At 41.4% G+C, this 20,368-nt stretch overlaps 1 protein-coding gene across 4 annotated transcripts in view; it reads right to left on the bottom strand.

The window, feature by feature from the left end:
* ZSWIM8 (zinc finger SWIM-type containing 8) overlaps positions 1 to 20,368 on the bottom strand; it is a 2,719,879-nt gene that overhangs the window by 986,860 nt on the left and 1,712,651 nt on the right. For all 4 annotated transcript variants that reach the window (XM_044056095.1, XM_044056097.1, XM_044056096.1 and 1 more), the window contains exon 13: positions 14,736 to 14,919. In XM_044056095.1, the coding sequence (XP_043912030.1) occupies positions 14,736 to 14,919 (184 nt within the window). The remainder of the gene's footprint in view (positions 1 to 14,735; positions 14,920 to 20,368) is intronic.

Below are 20,368 nucleotides of genomic sequence, written 5' to 3'. Positions count from 1 at the left end.
CTTACTTTCGATGTCTACCATTATTTCCTCCTCCCCTGCCTCTGAAGGAGGAATCACCCTGTGTATCCTGGAAAGGTCTCTGTGATTTCTTGAACCACATTTTACTGCTCTTCTGACCTTTAGGGTAAGGTCTAGAAGGAATGGTAAAACGGACTCCCATGGCAGAAAGAGTCTTTCCTTCCTGTTCACACCTGGTGAGGGTATCTTTCACCTTGGGTCCAAAAAGAGAGGATCCGTCCACGGGAGCATTGGTGAATGTAGACTTGAAAGGCTCAGCAAAGTTGCATAGACGCATCCAGGAATGTCTCTTTAAGGAGACTCCTGAACCCACCGCCCTACTCGCACCATCAGCTGCGTACGAGATCAGCCGCATGGAGGAGCTAACAATGGATGTGAGAGTAGCCAACTGAGCTGACACTGTAGATGGGACTGCTTCAGTAGAGGTACCGTGAACAGCATCCCCTAACTTCTTTAGGAGATCTCTCTGAAGTCTCGTAAAATGTGATAGATAGTTCAGCGATCGGAGTGTAAAAGCCACTGAAGAGAAGATATGCTTCCTGTACCTATTCATCGCTCAGGATTCCTTATTGGGCGGATGGATAGAAGAAGTCTCTGCTAGCTACTTCTTAGTGGATGCCGCCAACACCATGGCATCAACAGGTAAGCCCTTGGATAAAAATTCTTTGTCTTTAGGGGCGGGAAGAAATTTATTCGGCCTCCTGGGGACCGGTTCCACGGCATCAGGAGTCTGCAATGCTTTCTGACTCACAAGATTCAGTAATTCATCAAATGGAGGAGACACCCATGAAGCTGAGGGTTGAGACCCGAAAGCCTTCAGGTACACTGACTCTTCATCAGACAGGGTAACGGTGGGCCAGCCGCACCTCTGCCTGAGGATCTCCAAAATGACTGCAAAGGAGACATATTCAGAGGATGACTTAGGGGACCCCCTCCGACTCATCGAGGTCAGTGTCAGATGTGACAGACTCATCAGTGGAGACTACATGCTTCCTCTTACATGATCTCTTCTGAGGGAGCTTCTCAGCGTGGGTCCTCTGGGGAGGTCTCGGGAGATCGGGGGCCACCCAAATGGGGGTCCTGAGGCTGTGGGTCTCTGCCATTCCGGGGGAGAGAGGATGCTGAGACCGTAGTCGGCGCTTGGGGGAGTATAGCATCGGTACTTCTATGTGGGACAGATGAACTATCCAACATGCTCCTCATCCTCACGAAGACTGTTTCCTCCGGCTCCGAACAACGACCTGGCTCCGAAGGGAGCGTAAGGTGCTGATGGCTCCAAAACAATCGGCTCCGAGAATGATGTAGGGTCTGAGCTCACTCGGGCCGATGCACCATGAGGAAGACTCTGCACCGAAGAGGTTCGATTCCAAGTGTCCCCCTCGGGGCCGACCGAAGAGCTTCGGACCCTAGACACTTCGGACGGCACAGAGTGTCGGAGCAGAGCTCGCCTCTGAGACAACCACACAGGGTGCTGAAGCCGAGGGCACCACTATAGTCAGTACAGACAATATCGGCTCCAAAGGCCTAATCTGGGTTGGAGGAGGAAAAAGAGCAGGATCGGTAGCAGGAGTCAGCTCAGAGACCGAATGGGTCGGAGCCGATAAAACTTTTGGCAAGGCCAACAACTTGGAGTCTGAGCACCATTCTCTCGATATCTTCTTCAGATAAGCTCCTGTAGGAGTGTGGGAGATCTTGTTCTCTGCAATATAGGCGATTTTAGAGTAGGGGAGACCAGTGAAATGTCTGTAGACCGGCTCCGAAGAGGACTGCTAGTGATCGGCACCGAAACACTTGGTGCCGGTACTGCAGGGTCCGTGTCCAGAATCTCAATCGGCCTCGAAGACTGTGGAGCTGAAGAGACAGAGGCCAACTCCGATTTTGGTAACTTCTGTGGAGGTTCAGTGACAGAAGCTGAGGCTGGAGAAGGCCTTTTAGAGGTCTTGCCCTTATTCTTTCTAGAAGACTGCAACCTAGCAGAGGAGCAAGAACTGGCTAGGTCATCCTCGAAGGAAGGTTTTAACATGCCTTTTAAAATCAGCTTATTCTTCTGTTACTGGAGTACTCTAGGGCTAAAAGAATGACAAAAGAGACAAGTTAATTGTAGATGGATGGTCCCCTAAGCAGTACACACAGATGCTATTGTCCAACATTTAGTACACTTTTTAAACCCTGACTATTTATGTTCTTTATGTTCCTTGGACATAATGGCAGTAGAGAAAAAAACAACACACTCGCACAACAGGAGAGGACCTAGATCCTCTAACTTAAGCAGATCTAGCCCTAGCACCCACAACAAAAATAAAAGGGGTTTTACTAGTTTCTCTAACTTAAAAGAACCTAGTGCAAGAAAGAAAAAGGGAACAAACTAGCACCTCTAAGTTAAAAGGTCTAGTCTAAAAACACACACTCACGGGAACCACACACAAACAGCCAACAGGCCCAATAAATTTTTAAAACAGCAATAAGTCAAATCTGGTTAAAGACACAAATCGGTATCACAATAATACTGTCAGCAATCAGAATAAAACTTCACACGAAGCAAAAAAACTCCTAATAAGCAGTAATAATAATGAACTAAATCACTCAGACACAGCCAACCAAAAGAAGCTTCCGACTGAAGACGCGGCAATCGAGATCTGGGGAATGTGCTCATGCACCATGGGATACCTCCTAGCCACGAGCCAATCACAGGTTTTCAGACTTTCTAAGCGGCTGAGTCAGAGCCGAGGATCGGTTCCAAACACACGTAATAATGGAGGCGAGATAGGACTACATAACATGTACTGTTAAGAAAAGAACCTGTTTTACTTACACTTATGTTTTTCCTTCCTCTTCCCATCCCCTTTCGAGTCCTTCCAAATATTAAATGACATGAATTGAGGGAAATGTTTTTCAGATCCTCAAAAGTTTAACAAAGTCAACAAAAGGCCACTCTTTCCACTTTTTCTTATACAGCCATATTTCACAAATGTGCTTAATGCTTTGCAGTTTCACATTCATTCACTTACTTCCGTGTTGCTGGTCTTCCTGTTCATCTCCATTTCCAGATTCCATTTTTATTCCACGGTACTCCCAATTCTTCTGATTAACTGCTGTGCTTTTCTCTTTCTCTCTCAAGCATTCTCCTTTGGAACAGTGGAAAAGGTTTCACTGGCAATCTCTGTTTTATCAGAGGAATGAGAAGCATAGTCCCCCAATGCTTGACAGCTCATTTTTTTGTTGGACAAAGTTTTGTATTTTCTCCTTAGCCAGTTATGTATATATAAAAAATGACTGATCCTCCAGGAAAAAAATATTCTGAAAACAGCTGGATACAGCAGCCTGAATCTCACACCTTCATAGGTTCATAGGTTCATACTAGGCTATCTGCCCAAGGGCATTTATAAGCCTAGCCCATAGTTATGTGGCTTTCGCCACCCCTTTAGTTTGAATAAAAACTATGCCTATCATTTTGCTGTGCCTCTAAGTGACACTGAAGTAATCCCTGGGGTATATCTGCAATCTCCCATCCATTGGTCAAGATTCCTCTTGAACAAGGCCAGAGAGGTGCTCTGCCTCACATGTACCGGGATTTTGTTCCACAGCATAGGGAGACTCTGGGTGATGAATCTGTCCCTCCAGCACGTTCTATTTATAACCGTGTCAAGGTTTAAGTCTCCCGCCCTTGTGGTTCTGAGGGATCTAGATTTTTTGAGGTGAAGCATATTCATCAAATCTGGGTTTGACATGGCCTTATATGTCAGGCACAGGTCACCTCTGAGCAAGCGGTATGAGACTGAATAGAGCTGGAGTTCTTTCAGTCGGGCAGCATAAGACATATTTTTGAGACCCTTTATCCTTTTGGTGAGGAACTTTTGGGGCCTTTCAAGCTGCAGCAGGTGTCTGGTCAGATACATTCGAACGGGCATTGTACTCAATCATAGGTCTAATGAGTGATGAGTACAGGGGACGATGACCTCCCTTGATCTAGATGTGAATCCCTTCATGATCAGGTGGGTGATATAGAAGGTTTTCCTAACTACTTTAGCAACATGAGTGTCAAACGAAGGCTACTGTCAACCTGGGTCCCCAGATCTCTGATGACTTTTTCTGTGCTCAGTGGATTGCCACCTATATGGTAGCTAGGGGTAACCTTGTTTTTCCCGAAGGGTATGACTATGCATTTTTGGCGTTTAACTTCAGGCCATGGCTCTGGCACCAGTTATCCGTTTCTGTGAGGCCTTTCTGGAGGATATCTGTGTCAGATGTGTTTTCGACTATGGCCCAGTTTGCAGTCATCTGCAAACTTTGTCAGCCATAACCCTCCTGTGTTTGCTTGTACTTCAGAAAAGTAGATGCCGAACAAGAGTGGACCCAGGACTGAGCCCTGTGGGACACCACTTGTGACAGGCTTTGAGTCTGACATGGCTCTAGCAACTCTGACCCTGTGGGTTCTGTCACTTAGCCAGTTTGCAACCCATCTTGTGATGTATGGGTTTACATTCAAGCTGATGAGTTTTTCGATGATACCTGAGTGGGGTATTGTGTTGAAGGCCTTTGCCAGGTCGAGGTAGGCTGTATGGACTGCCTTTCCCTCATCAATGGCCTTGGTGACTGTCTCGAAAAAGTCAACCAAGTTTAAGAGGCAGGATCTGCCTTTGACAAAGCCAAACTGGGTTGGATCCAAAGTCTGCAAGTTCCCTATGTCTTTATTTATGAGTTCCATTATGATCCTCTCCATGGCTTTGCAAATAAGGCTTGTCAAGCTAATGGGGTGGTAATTTCCAGGGTCTGTGGAGGCACCGCCCTTATGAAGTGGGATCACAGTCGCCGTGCGCCACTCCTTGGGTACGTATCCTGAGGTGAGGCTAAGATTAAACAGCTGTCCTAACTGTGGGTTTAATTCCTCGTTGAGTTCATGAAGCACACAGCCGGGGACACCATCCGGTCCCATGGATGCTGTGTTTTTTGCCTTAGTGAGGGCAGTTCTCACCTGGGCGTTGGAGATGTTTGGGGCGACAATCCTCTGGAATAGATATCTCTCCTTTTGGGGAGAAGTTTGCACTGAACCTGTCAGCCAGTATGTTGGCAATGTGTGTAGGTTCAGTAATTTTCACATCATTTTGAACTAATTCTGAGCATATCTGGGAGTTTCCTCCTAGGTTTCTAACATAGCTAAAGAAGGCCTTATGATTCTCTTTAGAGTCCTTGGCGATTTTTCTCTGAAAATTTGCCTTGGATGATTTTATGAGAGCTCTTAGTTTTTTACTTATAATGATCAAAGGTGTCTTACCTTTCAAGGATTTTGCTCTATCTTGTGGTAGCTTCCTCCTTTTGTTGTAGAGCTTGTTTATGGCTGGGGTCCACCAGACTGGACGCTTGCCTTTGGTACAGAGAGTCTTAGTTTTGTTTGGGATTGCCTGATCCATGCAGTCCTGTAGGTGCTGGTAGAAGGCATTTGTAAGTGATTCAGCGGTTTGAGTAATGTTTACCACTGGCTCAGGGGCCTTAAAGGAGACCACACTAGTTTTTAGAAGTGTGAAATCGGCTTTGAGAAGTTTTTCACTGTGGTCTTTTTTGTTTCAGGTGGGGGCGGGATGAGGACCTCCAGCGAGATTAGTTTATGATCTGATCTCACCAGTGAGGGGTATACTTCCGGTGTTGAACATTTTGATCCCATGTTCGTGATGATGAGATCAAGCATGTTTTCTCCTCTTGTGGGGATGGTGACTAGTTGTTCCATGGCATTTGAGTTTATGAACTCCAGGAATCTTTGGGTTAGAGTGTTCGGGCTTGAGTAGTGTTCCCAGTCTACATTAGGGTAGTTGAAGTCACCTAGTATGATGGTGTTTGGAGATACATTTATCCCGTCCAATGTTTTCAGGAAGGCCATGTGAGGTTCCTGCGTTTGAGAGGGTGGCCTGTAACATGCTACAAATTGCAGAGCAGTCTTGCCTATGGTTAATTGCACCTGCTTCCCACTTTACAATTACTGGAATAAATTTGTTTTTCTTTTGCCTAGTGCAGCATGAATAATCACTTTCCACACAAACTCTACTGTCTCCAACGTTTAATACAGTGCCCTTTTGCTACAGTTTGTCAGGATCAACAGTTTCTGCTAGTAGGTTAGCATCTTCTAATTTCTAGTCTCCCAGCAGGACACAAGTGCTCTTCAGCAACTGCATTCTGCTGCTGAGCACACTCAAGCAAATCTGCAGTCTGCGGCTACCACTCCACCCATACAGTATAAGAAGGAATCAGTACTGCAAAACTAAACAAGGATATACATTTTGAGCCTCAAGGGCAGGAGCACACTCGAGCAAATCTGCAGTCTGCAGCTACCACTCCACCCATACAGTATAAGAAGGAATCAGTACTGCAAAACTAAACAAGGACATACATTTTGAGCCTCAAGAGCAGGGTCAGTCCACCCAGGCATTCTACTTGTATTTTTTTATGAGAGTGAAGCTATTACATTAGCAGTATTTCTTAGTAGTTCTCAGCGTGCTAATAAAACTGACTGTTGTAGCCTTGTGACCCCCCCCCCCCCCCAGCTAGTGCAGTAATCCTAACTGTCCAATAGACAGTATACATTTAATTCAGATCCCTGTGACGAAATTAACCATCAGGCAGCCCTCTCAATGCTTTCTGCCTTAGTTTGTATCACTTGGAGGTCCACCTGTTTATTTGCATCTCTATACATTCCCCTTCATTGCTAATGCATCTCCCTACTCTAATCTGTGCACAAACTGGTTACTAATCAGCAAGTCAATGTGAAGACACACTCCCAACGTTAATAAAGTTTGCTCTCTCTTCTCTCCTTCATTTTACAGGGAGTTTGAATTCTTACTTACCCCCTCTGAGGCCTTCACTGATAGTTTTCCACTAACTGCCTCTCTGGTTTCTTTGCATTCCACCAGGTTTACACACCCCTTGTGCTATCTCCCTCCCCCAATACTAAGTCTATATTAGAATCCTGCTGAACATGGAGCCATCTTTAAATTTCTAGTCTCCCACCAGGACACAAGTGCTCCTCAGCAATTGCATTCTGCTTGCTGGTAAGCCATTAGACCTCAGGAATTTGTTTTAAGTGTTCAGATTTGTAAAATAATACTTACTTTTTACTCTTGTCTTGGTGGGCTCTGCCCTGCTCCATTCGCCCTCGCTAATGCTCGGGCTCTCTCCACTCCCCTGCCCCCTATTCCCTCCCGCCCCCACTACCTCTACATTTACAGTAATCACAGCCACACCCACAGCTTACTCTCACATCACCTCCTCCAAATCACAGCTCAAGTCAGATCACATTATACCACACCAACTTGATCCACACAAAATACTTCCAATCACTCTCATTCCTATTAAGCATTTTTTACATCACCCACACTACTTACCCATCCACATATAGTGCAACCCTATAATTCCTATTCAGACCCCCACCTAGTACCATCTTAAACTTTATAACCATGACTATCACACAACTAAGTCTGGTCTGTCTTCTCATAATTCTTTGCAACACCACAAGTTATCACTCTAGCAATATCCCTAAACTTAGTAGCACAACACTACATTATGCACTCTCATACAGACACCACACATTATAATAATATCTGTCCAAAATTGTTCAAGAACTACAAACTGGACCAATTCAGAAATAAACATATATGCTCTCATTCCTGCACCAAAAAAACACAATACTTTCTCACACTCTTCACCAAACTCCAACATCTGTATCACCATTTTAACACCAGGTTCACCATAAGTGGGGATATCCGCCCAAATCCATCCTGTCCAACACAAACTGCTCCAACACAAATGTCAGAACATAACACCCCCACTATCTTCATCCCTGGGCAAATCTACAGCAGCAGCAAAACCAACCATCTTTTAATGCTAAATATTAATATTAGAAGCATTAAAAATAAAATACCTGAATGCCAGGCCACAATAGCACGCTACTCCCCAGACATAGTTGCTTTAACAGAAACCTGGCTAAATAAAAACATAGCTAACTCAGAAGTTCTCCCTACCGGCTACAATATCATTAGACAAGACAGACCACTTCGTAAAGGGGGTGGGACTGCCTTACTGTACAAGTCCAACTTAACTGTACGTCAATTACCAAACTCATATCCCTCCCCCAATAATAGGGACATACTTATCTCAAAACTTCAACTTCACCCTAAAAGGTCATCACCACAATTGCGATCTATATTCATCCTGGTAATACACCTGCTAGCCTTGAAGACTTTCTATCCTGTGTTTCCACATACTCACAAGAAACCCTTATTCTGGGGGATTTCAACCTAGATTGGTTCACCTGCATATCAGAACCACCAAGTAATCTAATAAATCTCCATGGCTACCAGCAGCTAGTCCATATTCCAACTAGATGTGATAAAAATATAAAAAGAAATCCATCCTAGACTGGGTCCTAACTAACAACCTCACACTGTACCCCCACGCAGGCAGTCTCCCAGATACCTTAAGTGACCACAACATAATATACTTTATTTTATTTTTATTTATTTTATTTTATTTTACATTTGTTGACCGGGATAGTCCGACTGGATATATGTCCATTTTCAGCAGAGTCCCGGGGAGAAAAGCTCCGACAGGGTTAACAATGACAGATAGTTGCAAAGACGTATAGACAATTTACATAGTTTACAATGAAAAAAAATTTTTACAGTAGCAACTACAATTGGTTACAGTTCATTATATTCACGATGATTAGCAATTAGTAGAGTAGGACAAAAATGGCCTAGTCTTTAGTTAATATTTGTTATTCTAGATTGATCTTATAGGTTGATTTGCTCATAGGACTGTTATGTTTTGGAGAGGGTAGAGTTATTTTAGGAGTTAGTCTGGGTTTGTGCAAGGACAAAGCCAGTGTGATTTACAGTGGATTTTTAGCTCTTTTTTGAATTGAACTAGTGAAGGTAAAAACGTGAGGTTATTGGGAAGAGAGTTCCAAACCTTACCAATGATGTTAGCATACAGTGCGTCACCACCTAGGTTATGGGACTTACTTGTTTGTACTAAGAGTTTGTTTGATGAGCGAAGTGAACTTAGGTTGGTATAAGGGGTTAGTATGTTTTTTTAGAGCAGGGGTGTTCTCAGGATGTTTCAGGATTTTAAAGGCTTCTATGAGTTGGTACTCCTGGAGAAGATTAGGGAGTTCTATCCAGTCAAGTTTTTTCAGGTTAATACAATGGTGTGTTCTATAGGGTAAGCCAGTAATGAATCTAGCAATGTGGTTATAACAAGATGAGAGTCTGTTAAGGTCAGATTTGTTAAGGTTCGTGAGGACAGGGGAGGCATATAATAGGGTGGATAGGAGGTGTGAGCGGGCAGTAGCTAATCTGGCAGCTGGAGTTAGGAAGGTTTTTATCCTATATAAGGACCCAAGTTTTTTGTTTACTGTTTTAATAGTTTGGTTGATGTGGACATCAAATCGAAGTTTATTGTCAATGTTTACTCCTAATAGTTTAGCATTGGTATCAGGCGAAATAATGGTTCCATTATTGGATTGTATAGTGAATTGTGTGATAGGTGTTTTGTTAGTTGGGTAGAAGAGAAGTAGTTTGGTTTTCTTTGGGTTTAGGATGAGTTGATGGTCAGTTAGCCAATTTTCAACTATGGTAAAGCTGTGTTGGGTAGTCGTTAGAAGGTTATCTAGGATGGGATTGGAACAGATGAGAGTTGAGTCATCTGCATATTGGATGCAGGTGGCTTCGGGGATAACTGAGTGGAGGTCATTTATGAATATTGAAAAGAGAAGAGGTCCTAATATGGACCCTTGAGGAACGCCTATGGTGTTTGGTAGCAGGCAGGAGAGCTTGTTCTGCCACATAACTGCCTGTTGTCTGCCTGCGAGGTACGCTTGAAACCAGTTTAGGGCTAGGGTGTCTAGATGTAGGGTTTCCAAGGTTTGGAGGAGTAACTGGTGGTTTACCATGTCGAAGGCTTTCGACATATCCAGAAAGAGAGCCGAGGATATATTTTTGTTATTCCGGTTAAGGTTTATTTTCTCGGTAAAAGAGAGGAGGGCAGTAGTCGTGCTATGATAGGGTCTAAATCCGTGTTGAGAGTCGGTTAATAGCTTGTTTTGGATGAGATAGGACAAAAGTTGGTTATGCACACACTTTTCCATGATTTTGGCAAGTGGTGATAGTATGGCTATTGGTCTATAGTTAGAGAGTTCAGTGGATGCGCCTCCTTTATGGAGAGGTATGACGTAAGATATTTTCCATATTGCTGGGATTGTGGCCTCAGTAATAGTTCTGTTAATTAAGATCGAGATGGGGTAGGCTATGACATCTGCAGCTATTTGCAGATATTCAGCTGGGAGAAGATCAGCTGAAAGGGTAGTTGGCTTTAGTTTTTTCAATAGGGATCGAATAAAGGAGGTGGATATGGGTTGGAGGTTAAAAGACAGTAGGGAGTTGCGTGTGGCATTTTTTGAGGTGATAGAGGGAGCAGGTAGTTGGTTAGCTAAGGATTGAATGGTTTCGGTGAAGAAGGTATTAAAGTTGTTGGCTACTTCTTCTTGGTTCTTGTCAGATAGAGTTCCTGGGGTAGGAGTGGTGGATTTTCCTGGTTGAAGAAGTTTGTTTAATCCTGCCCAGAATTTTTGAGGGTTGTTTTGGTGCTTGTGTTGCAGGTGGTGAAAGTATTTTTTCTTATCTAGTGTGGTGGCCTTTTTAGTTTCGTTTCTTATTTGCTGGAAGTTAACTCGATCTAGGGGTAACTTGGTAGTACGCCACTTGACCCATGCTTTGTCTCTATTAGTTATTTTGGTTTTAGTCTCTGTGGTTAGCCAGGGTGCTATTTGTGTTTTGATTCTAGATGCCCTTTTGGGAGCATGAGAGTCAAGTATGGTAAGGAATGTTTTGTTAAAGTATGAGACTGCATCTTCTAGGGGAATGAATTTTAGCTTTGACCAGTTGCAGTATTTGTGTTCCATGTTAAATTTTATTGGGTAAAAGTTTTTTTTGTTTCTGATAGTTCTATAGACCGGCATACTAGCACTGTTGGTATTATCTTTCATAATGTATGTGAGCATATGATCACTAAGATCACTGGTGAGAGTCCTCGCTGTATATTTTTGGGGGTGCCCCTTGATGAGTATCCAGTCAAGTATGCTCTCTTTTTACATAGTATAACAAGCATATGCAAAACCACTAACTATATATCCACTAGAAACACAAAAAAATTCTCTCCTGAGGTCCTCAATACTTTACTCTGTAACTGTGACTGGACCCCCCTAAAAACCCTCCCACTTGACCAGGCTGTAGCATATTTCAACAAAACATTTCTACAACACCTAGACACTGTCGCTCCATTGGGCAAAATCAAGGTTAGAACCTCTACAAACCCCTGGCTCAGTAAAGAAAGCAAACAAATCCTCATGTCCAGAGACACTGCCTGCCTTTACTATCAAAAAAACAAAGAAACACAAAGCCTAAGTACCAAGAACTGCGCAACTGTGCAAAAAATGCATTAGGGTGGACAAAAAAATCCTACTGCACGACATTATAAACTAAATTACCAACACAACCCCCAAAAATTTTGGAAAAATGTAAACCAGCTACTAAAACCCCACCCAAAAGGCTACCCCCAAACTAACTACTCCTGACCATAAAGTTCCCATCGAAACACAATTCAACTCCCACTTTGTGAACTCAATTCTATCCTTAGTATCACAGGACAGTTCCTTCCTCACTATCCCCCCCAACACAAACAACACTAATACAAGCTTTACCCTCAAAACAGTTTCCACCACTTCAATCAAAAGCATGCTCTCCAAACTAAAAACCTCAGCAACAGCAGCCGACCTACTCCCCAGCTAGTTCTTGAAACTCGCAGCAGATGCTACTGCTATCCCAATCTCCACTTTCATAAACAGATCAATTGTTGAAAACTATGTGCCCAAACTCTAGAAAATATCCTATGTTACACCCATACATAAAGGTGGGACCTCCACTGAACTTAATAACTACAGACCCATTGCTTTACTCTCCCCCCTGGCCAAAATCCTAGAAAAATGCATCCATATCCAGATGCTAAAATATCTCCTAGACAGCAACATCCTGTCACCTACTCAGCATGGTTTCAGACCTGCCCATAGTACCACTACAGCCCTCCTCTGCTTCGCAGACGCAGTAAACCGTCTCAAAAATGAAGGCCTGCAGGTGTCAACTCTTATTTTGGATATGTCCAAAGCATTTGACACAGTCTTGCACCAAATCCTGCTAAACAAATTAAACCAGTATCACCTATCAAATTCCACTCTTACCTGGTTCCAAAGCTACTTAACTGACAGGTACCAAGCTGTGAAATGGGAAAATTCTCTCTCTCCTTGGCTGCCCATAACTATAGGAGTCCCACAGAGTTCTATCTTAGGACCACTACTATTCACAATCTTCACAAATTACTTCCATTCCTCCACACAGCATGCATCTATCATTCAGTATGCAGATGACACTACCTTAATCTGTGCTGCACAAAACATTCCCACCCTCCTGCAAATAACTCAACTGGCATTCTCTGATGATGAAAACTACCTAACCAAAGCCCAACTTATCCTCAATCCAAAGAAAACTCAGCTTATGATTATAACTAGTTCTAACAAAAACACTGACAACAGTCAATTCACTATCTACACCACAAATGCTACTCCAATCGCTCCAGTGGCACAGGCTAAGCTATTGGGAATAACCATAGACTCCCACCTAAAATTTGAGTCATCTCAACTTAACTATTAAAAAAATTACATGCCAAACTGGGATCACTCTACCATATCAAACCATTTCTTACCAACAACACAAGATCAGCCATTACTCGCTCCCAACTTCTATCCACCCTACTCTGCATATCCCATTCTGACTAATCTCAACAAAACTGAACTAAGCAAAATGGAAGCCTGCTATAACAGAATTGCCCGCTTTGCTGCAAATTGCTCATATAGAACTCATCACTGTACTGCTTTAAGACAGCTCCACTGGGTTGAACTGCCCATCCTCCTAACCTCCAGCCAGCTCTGCCATTCTATCTATTACCTCCCCAATATGTGTCCTGCCCTCAAAAAGCTAGTACAACATCACTCAGCCAAAAGGCCTCTTAGATCATCAAGCAAACTACTACTAGAAGTCAACAACAGCTACAATAGCTTTGGAGATGCACTATACAGTAGTTCAGTGGCTAAAAAATGGAACTCTGTCCCCACTAGCATTCAAAACACATCATCCATAGCTTCCTTTAAATACCTCATCAGCCAACATCTCAAGCAAAGTTGGCAGTGCCATGACTGCTCCCCAGGCTAATGAAAGCGGACAAGGTACACATACTAAACCTAGAGTACTTGATTAAGATTGAAAACTATTCTCACAAACACTGGCTAATCTACAGTGTATGTACTGTACCTGTGTACTATTCATGTATTCTACCTATGTTCCAAATTTCAGCTGTACACCACAAATCTAAGTACCTTTATTTTTAAATTAATATTTTTGTTTGTTCTCTCCACTGTAACTGTTGATGTGCTGCATACCACTGTAAAAACATGTCTTTTGTAATTTGTGTATATACTGATCATGTCTAAATGTATCTGTATTTTTTCTATGTGGAGCTTTTCTCCTCGGGCCTGTGCTGAAAAAGGGCCTTTTCGGCTCAGACACCCCCGGTTAACAAATGTAAAATAAAAATAAATAAATCTTTACTAATAAAAGTCTTGGCTGATTTCTTATGGCCATATTTGGAGCATACACCTGTGTGCCCTTTCAAATAACAGTTCCTGCTGTGGAATACCAGTCCAGTTGCTTATTTGTGCCTTCAAAAAATTAATACAGTATGTTCTTTCTAGTTTTCTGATACAGCAGAAAATCTCAGATTTTCCTTACATGCTGTCCTGTAATGCCATCATTTTTTGAAACATCTCTTCTTGAGCAGTCTCATACTCAGCCAGCCTTTTCTTCATTGCGACCTCTGATTTTTGCAGTTTTATCAGCTCACATGAATATCTGGTTATGCTTCTTCCATTTTTTCCATCCTTTTATTTGAACTGATATACTCCTTCAGTGTTTCTTTTATTTTAATTAAGTCTGAGCACATCTGAGCTATTTTTTTCCTCTAGATTACTGGAAGCCATGCCTTATACCAAAACTGGAGCTTGAACTATTTTTTTGCTTTACAGCTGCAGGATTCTTTCCAGTCAGTGTTTTCTCTTCACATTTTCTAGTTGGTTTTCTTTCAGCCTCTTTTAGTTTCTTCTTTGCAAGCATCCAGGCAGTTTATTTACTAGCCAGTAAAGGCATTTTACTCAAGCTCACAATTTCACTGGCTGTTGTCTCTAAGTTTATGTTTTTACACTGGGAGAACTGAAGTTAAGTTACTGCTCAGTTTGCAGCCATATTGGAAGTCCAGGTCTCAACAGCATAATAATAAATATGGATGGGATGCCTCAGACAACAGACTGGGGTAACTTCAAGAGCAGTTTCTTAATGGCAAATGTTTATGATATCCCTGTAGGAATGACCACCATATAGCAATACAGCAAGTGAATGTACTTTAAGTGCTGCATGACAAAAATGCCCCAGTCATCCACAGATATTGCCTGACACTACAGAAGGAGCACCACTAGATTAAGATAAGAAAGAACAGTTGTCACACATCAAACTGAAACACAGAGAAATAACTAAGCAAATATATGGAGTTTCACCAAACAAATTGTGCCTTACCAGGTATGCACAAGACATCAAAAATAAAGCTGGCGAGCATAAGTGGGAGCACAGGCCTGTAATCGCAGAAGTTCCCATCTCTCAACTGCTTAGCCCTCTCTCGAATGGTGTTCATCTCAGTGCTACCCAAAGGGATTTTTTTTAGTAATGCTACAATTTCAGATTCCTGATATGCCAGTTTCACCTGCAAAACAAGAAAACACACAATGTGAAAAACAATAAAATGCAATCATTACTTAAATGGGGAAGCAGGATGCACAGTTTATTTTTTTACAGTCAGATCTTTTTTTTTTCCAAACACCTTTACTGAATTATCACTTTTGACATAGGCAAATTTACAGTCATATAAGAGTAATCACACTATAATTAACATAATAAACATTTTTCTTCACATATATTGCTATACATCATATAACCTAAGCAACATTACATAAATTATTCAATTCCTGCCTTTTTTATATTTTTTAAGCAAGAAACATCTTTATTAAACCATCACTTACTACATAGGCAATCATACATTTATATAAATGAAAATAAACCACACAGACACGAGCCTAGTGGCAAGCATTTCACATCAAAAACGATACTGACACACTCCCAATTGCAAACATTATACATCACTTATAATCTAAACAATCTTTTTCAAACATTACAAAGCTCATTTAAATACTGCCACCTTTTAAACCTCATTCCTCATTTGTATGTATTGTTTCCACAATTCCAATTTTTTTTCCTATGTAGTTTGCTTCTACCCTTTTCTAAAGAACTCAATTTCAGTTGTTTCATCGCTGTTAAATATTCACTACTTCTAGAATAGTTGGTTTAGATTTTGATTTCCATTTTCTAGTAATTGCTTTTTTTGGCAGCCACCATTATTAAACACCGCAAGGCCTTACCATGCCTAAGGAATTCCGATTCTGTATCATAGCTCAGGAAAATCATCTCCCTCATCAGAGCAATCTGCCCACCCATCATCTCAGACAGTGCACCCCACAGGGAATCCTTAAAGTTCACCAAATCACTGCACTCCCAGAAAATATGTTCCCAATTACCTCTTTTTTCTCCATCACATCTCCATTTGCTGTCTGCCTGAGGAAAAATTTTCTGGAGTCCACTTAGGATACAGAAATATCTATGCAAACATTTCTATGCAAAAATCCTAAATATTTTAGATTTTGTTGCATATTTGGGGGAGATGCATATATCGTCCCATTGTTTCTTTGTGAATTGCTTATCCAATCTCTTCTTTTTGCTGCTATTAACACCCAAAGTTTATGAAATAAAACTTCTTACCCTTCATGCCTGGCTATCCCATTACCATCCTGACATTCTCTCTATCACCGAAACATGGCTAAAACCCCACATAAAAGACTCCAAAATTACCCCTCCCAACTACAAGATCATAAGAAATGAAAGAACTCTACAGAAAGGTGGTGGAGTAGCCCTACTTTTCTCCTCCTCCCTAACAGCGACACCCTTTACACCAAGCCTATACCCCAATTTGCAACAGCTGAACTAACCCTGGCCCTCCTGAAAATTAATAACCATAAAAACATATGTATAGCTGCTCTTTATATTCCACCAGGAAATAACATCCCCATTCTTGAAGATAGCCTCTCTTGGTTGTCATCCAACATAAGCAATGAAACTATACTCCTAGGTGATGTAAATATAAACTGGACTTCTATACAATCACCTACATCACCTCAGAATATAAACCTATAAAACTACACCCAAATAATTACCTCTCCTACCAGATTTAATAAATATAACTCTGGTAGTATTCTGAACTGGATATTAGTCTCTCATCCCAACTCCATTTCTGACAATGGCACCCTACCCAACTCTTTCAGCGATCATCTCTCTGCCTTTGCTCATCAGCCATCATCTTCCTTCCATCTTCACCACAACTACATCACAACTTGTACCCTAAAAAACTTCAACCCTCTAGCTTTCTCTGACTGACTAAAACATGTGAACTGGAACCCTGTAAAAAGCCTCCCTCTTGACGATGCCATTACATATTTCAACACTACATTCAATAACCTGCTAGATAGCTTCGCTCCCCCAGAACTAAAAGAATCAAAAACAAATCCAGCCCTTGGTTAACTAAACCAACTATTACGCATGCATCTCTAAGATAAATCTTGGAAGCGTTACCATAAATCTAAAACGCCTAACACCCTTAATGAGTATAAACAACTTCACAATAAAGTGAAAAAAAAAACTGCTTTAGACCGAAAGTCCTACTACTCCAAGCTTCAAAACAATCATAGATCCAACCTCCAAAATGTTTGGAACAGTATATCTGCTCTCCTCCCTCCTGGGAAAATAGACAATCCCTGCCCTGACCCTAACACTCCAGATCATATCTTAGATACCCAATTCAACTCTTACTTTATTGATTCAATAGCCAAGCTCAACACATCATTCTCCAATAACACTTCTACTCCACCCTCATCCCGCACCCTCAACTCTAATCCCACTAACATGAACACTACACATCTCTCCCCCCTTTACCATACAACCCATCTCTCTGCACACCATAAAAAAAACTTCTACTAAAACTAAAACCATGCTCTCATGCCCCAGACAACCTTCCATCTAACTTTCTCAACCTAGCTGACGATGGCATAGGCCTTCTCATCACCATACTTATCAACAGTTCAATCCAAGAATCATATGTACCCCCCTCCTCTGGAAGAAAGCATTCATCATTCCCCTCCACAAAGGAGGCAACAATACTGAAATTTCCAACTTCCGTCCTATAGCCATCCTGTCCCCTATCTCAAAAGTCCTTGAAAAATTCATACACTTGCAACTCCTTCCCTACCTCCTAGACAATCAACTTCTTTCTCCAACTCAACATGGATTAGACCTGGACATAGTACTACCACTGGTCTTCTCTCCTTCCTTGCCATCAACCATGCCAGAGACTCTGGCAACATTATATTTACCCTTCTACACTTATCAAAGACCTTTGATACTGTTTCCCACATCCTTCTCTTGTCCAAACTCTCTTCTCAATCTTTCTGCCTCCTCTATTAACTGGTTTTCCAGTTACCTTTCTAATAGACAGCAAGCCGTCAAGTGGAACAATAGTACCTCTTCCTTCCTTCACACTCCAACAGAGGTTCCACAAGGCTCAATACTGGTTCCCTTACTTTTTAACATCTTCTCCTTACTTTTTAACATCTTCATTAATAATTTTCATTAGTGCATTCCTAATACCAAACTTGTCCAATACGCGGACGATTCTACCATAATTTGCTATGCTCAATCTCTCCCCAAACTCATGCAACTAACACAAGATGCCTTCTCTTGTAGAGTCTTAGATGATGAAAAATCACTTTGCTCTCAATGCATCCAAAACCAAAATCATGAGCTTTATCCCATCTAAAAGCACCTCTATCGATAAAAATTCCTTCTCCATAGTCAGTCAGAAATAAGATTCCCACTGAAATACTCTCCCATACAAAATTTCTAGGTGTTATCATTGATGAACATTTAAAGTTTGACATTCATATACAAACTAGCATTAAGAAAACACACCAAAAGCTCAGAATGCTGCATCATCACAACCATTATCTCACTCCCTCTTCCAAACATATATATACTGTCTATTTTCTTACCTCATCCCCTTCTCTCTCTCTTGCATGGAGCCCCTCTCCTCACCAACCTTCAATCCTCCCTAAAGTCAAAACTATCATCCTGCTGAAATAAAATCTCAGTTTGCTACTGGGCCCAACTCCTCCTCACACCACTGTGATGCACTCCACTCCTTGAACTGGCTGGAACTACCCCCACTAGCTCTCTTATATTCAACTGTTAACTGCTCACAAACTCATTTTCAAACCCTCTAACTGCCCTTCCCTCTCCTCCATACTGACCTTGCATCATCCTGACAGACTACTCAGGTCCAGTAACCAGAACCTCCTCCTGTCTTTCTCCCTCGCCTATGGAATTCACCCCCCCCCCCACATTCGACTCACCCAAAACCATTCTGCCTTCAAAACCATGCGCCATTCTCATCTCTCTTCTCACTGGGAATGCTCATGCTCTCACCCCACCTGACTCCCTCTACATCTTTTCTGCTCCCCCATCTTTTTTTTCTCCTTTCTTAAAACTCAACCTAGTGACGCCCTTCATTTCATTTCGACTTCTCTCCCTTTTTTCCTTTCTCATAACCAAGCCTATTCACCTGTCACTGTTCTACTCTCTTGCTCTAATTCTTCCTATCTCTCACCTCATGAAACTGAGTGCATAAGTACCTGCACTCCAAATTAAACTTATGTACTCCAAAATACTTATGTTTTAATTTCATTCACTGTTTTGTTACAACACCTTGCTCAAATGTTATTATTCTGTCTTCTATATTACTGTGTTTTTAGTAGTTTTGAAAATTACATTGTACTTAACTTTGTTGATATTAGCTTTGTAATAATTGTATACGGAGCTTTTCTTCCGGGGCATCCACTGAAAACTGACTAATTTTGGCCCAAATGGAGTATCCCGGTTAACAAACTGCAAATAAAATAAATAAATAAATCTCTCTTCCCAATCCTTTCTAACCTCCTCTGATTCTTATAGTTCTCATGCAATATTTTATATGCCCTACTAATTATTCCTTTTTAATGGCAGCTTCTGTTCTAGATTCTACTAAAAACTAACAGTGCTGGTCTTTCATTTAGGACCCCCTATTTCTTTCTCTTTGCCTATCAATCCCTGATAGGAAAGGCAATCTCTAACCTGCAGTCCAAATAAATTCTTGGCATCTTCCCACTGTACTATCTTTCCCTCTACAGTTATTTGCTCCCAGTACCTTGGTTCCTTTGCCAGTTTTCTCCAATAAATTCCAGCAACAAAAAGTTTTCATTTCTGAAAGACAAAACTAACATTGGCTTATGTAAATCTATTTTAGAAAATAATTTTAAAAAATTACTTTAATGCCTGAACACTGCTTCAGTCATGTCAGGTTACTACCTACTACCTTGTTCTAATGTGGCTGCATTCTGTTTTATCAAAGTCTACTTCTGAGCTTGGATCTCCAAACATAGAAACGGAAAATTAACTATATCAATAAAGTTTAAACAGCAAGTTAAAAATTAAAAGAAAAAATATTAAGTAGACAGGGAAGTTACTCATATGGATGATTCCATTTAACTTCTGCTTTTATCTAGCTTGTAAGACTCCAAACCAATACAATATAAAAATACCACTAACATTTTGTTAATGTAAAACCTATACGATATGTTGCTACCTCATTACATGGGACCCATTAAAACTGAATGCAACATGCTACCACATGTTCTTTCACCTTAATGAGGTCACAGCATTTCCTCTCTGAGTATCAGAATCTGTGGCATTACTCTACTGGTGAATGATAACTTTAACCTTCTAACTGGAGCAATTTCATGAATAGAAAGGGGCAGAGATTTTTTTTTTTTGTGATTAAAGAAGTTATTTTTTGGTTCACTATACAGGTCAGAGTAAACAACAACAGTGGCCTGATGATCAAAAGACAATATGTTGGAGAAATGAAGACAAAAAAGTGAAATATAACGGAACACAGGTGAAGACAGATAAAGGAAATGGGACATCAGAAAATTAGTAAGTTCATCAATACAGTTGCT

Source organism: Protopterus annectens, chromosome 14.part0 (assembly GCF_019279795.1).
Source record: "Protopterus annectens isolate FY-2018-M chromosome 14.part0, PAN1.0, whole genome shotgun sequence".
NCBI lineage: Eukaryota > Metazoa > Chordata > Ceratodontiformes > Protopteridae > Protopterus > Protopterus annectens.
The sequence above is the reverse complement of the archived record's forward strand: the minus strand, read 5'-3'. Positions and strand labels throughout refer to the sequence as shown.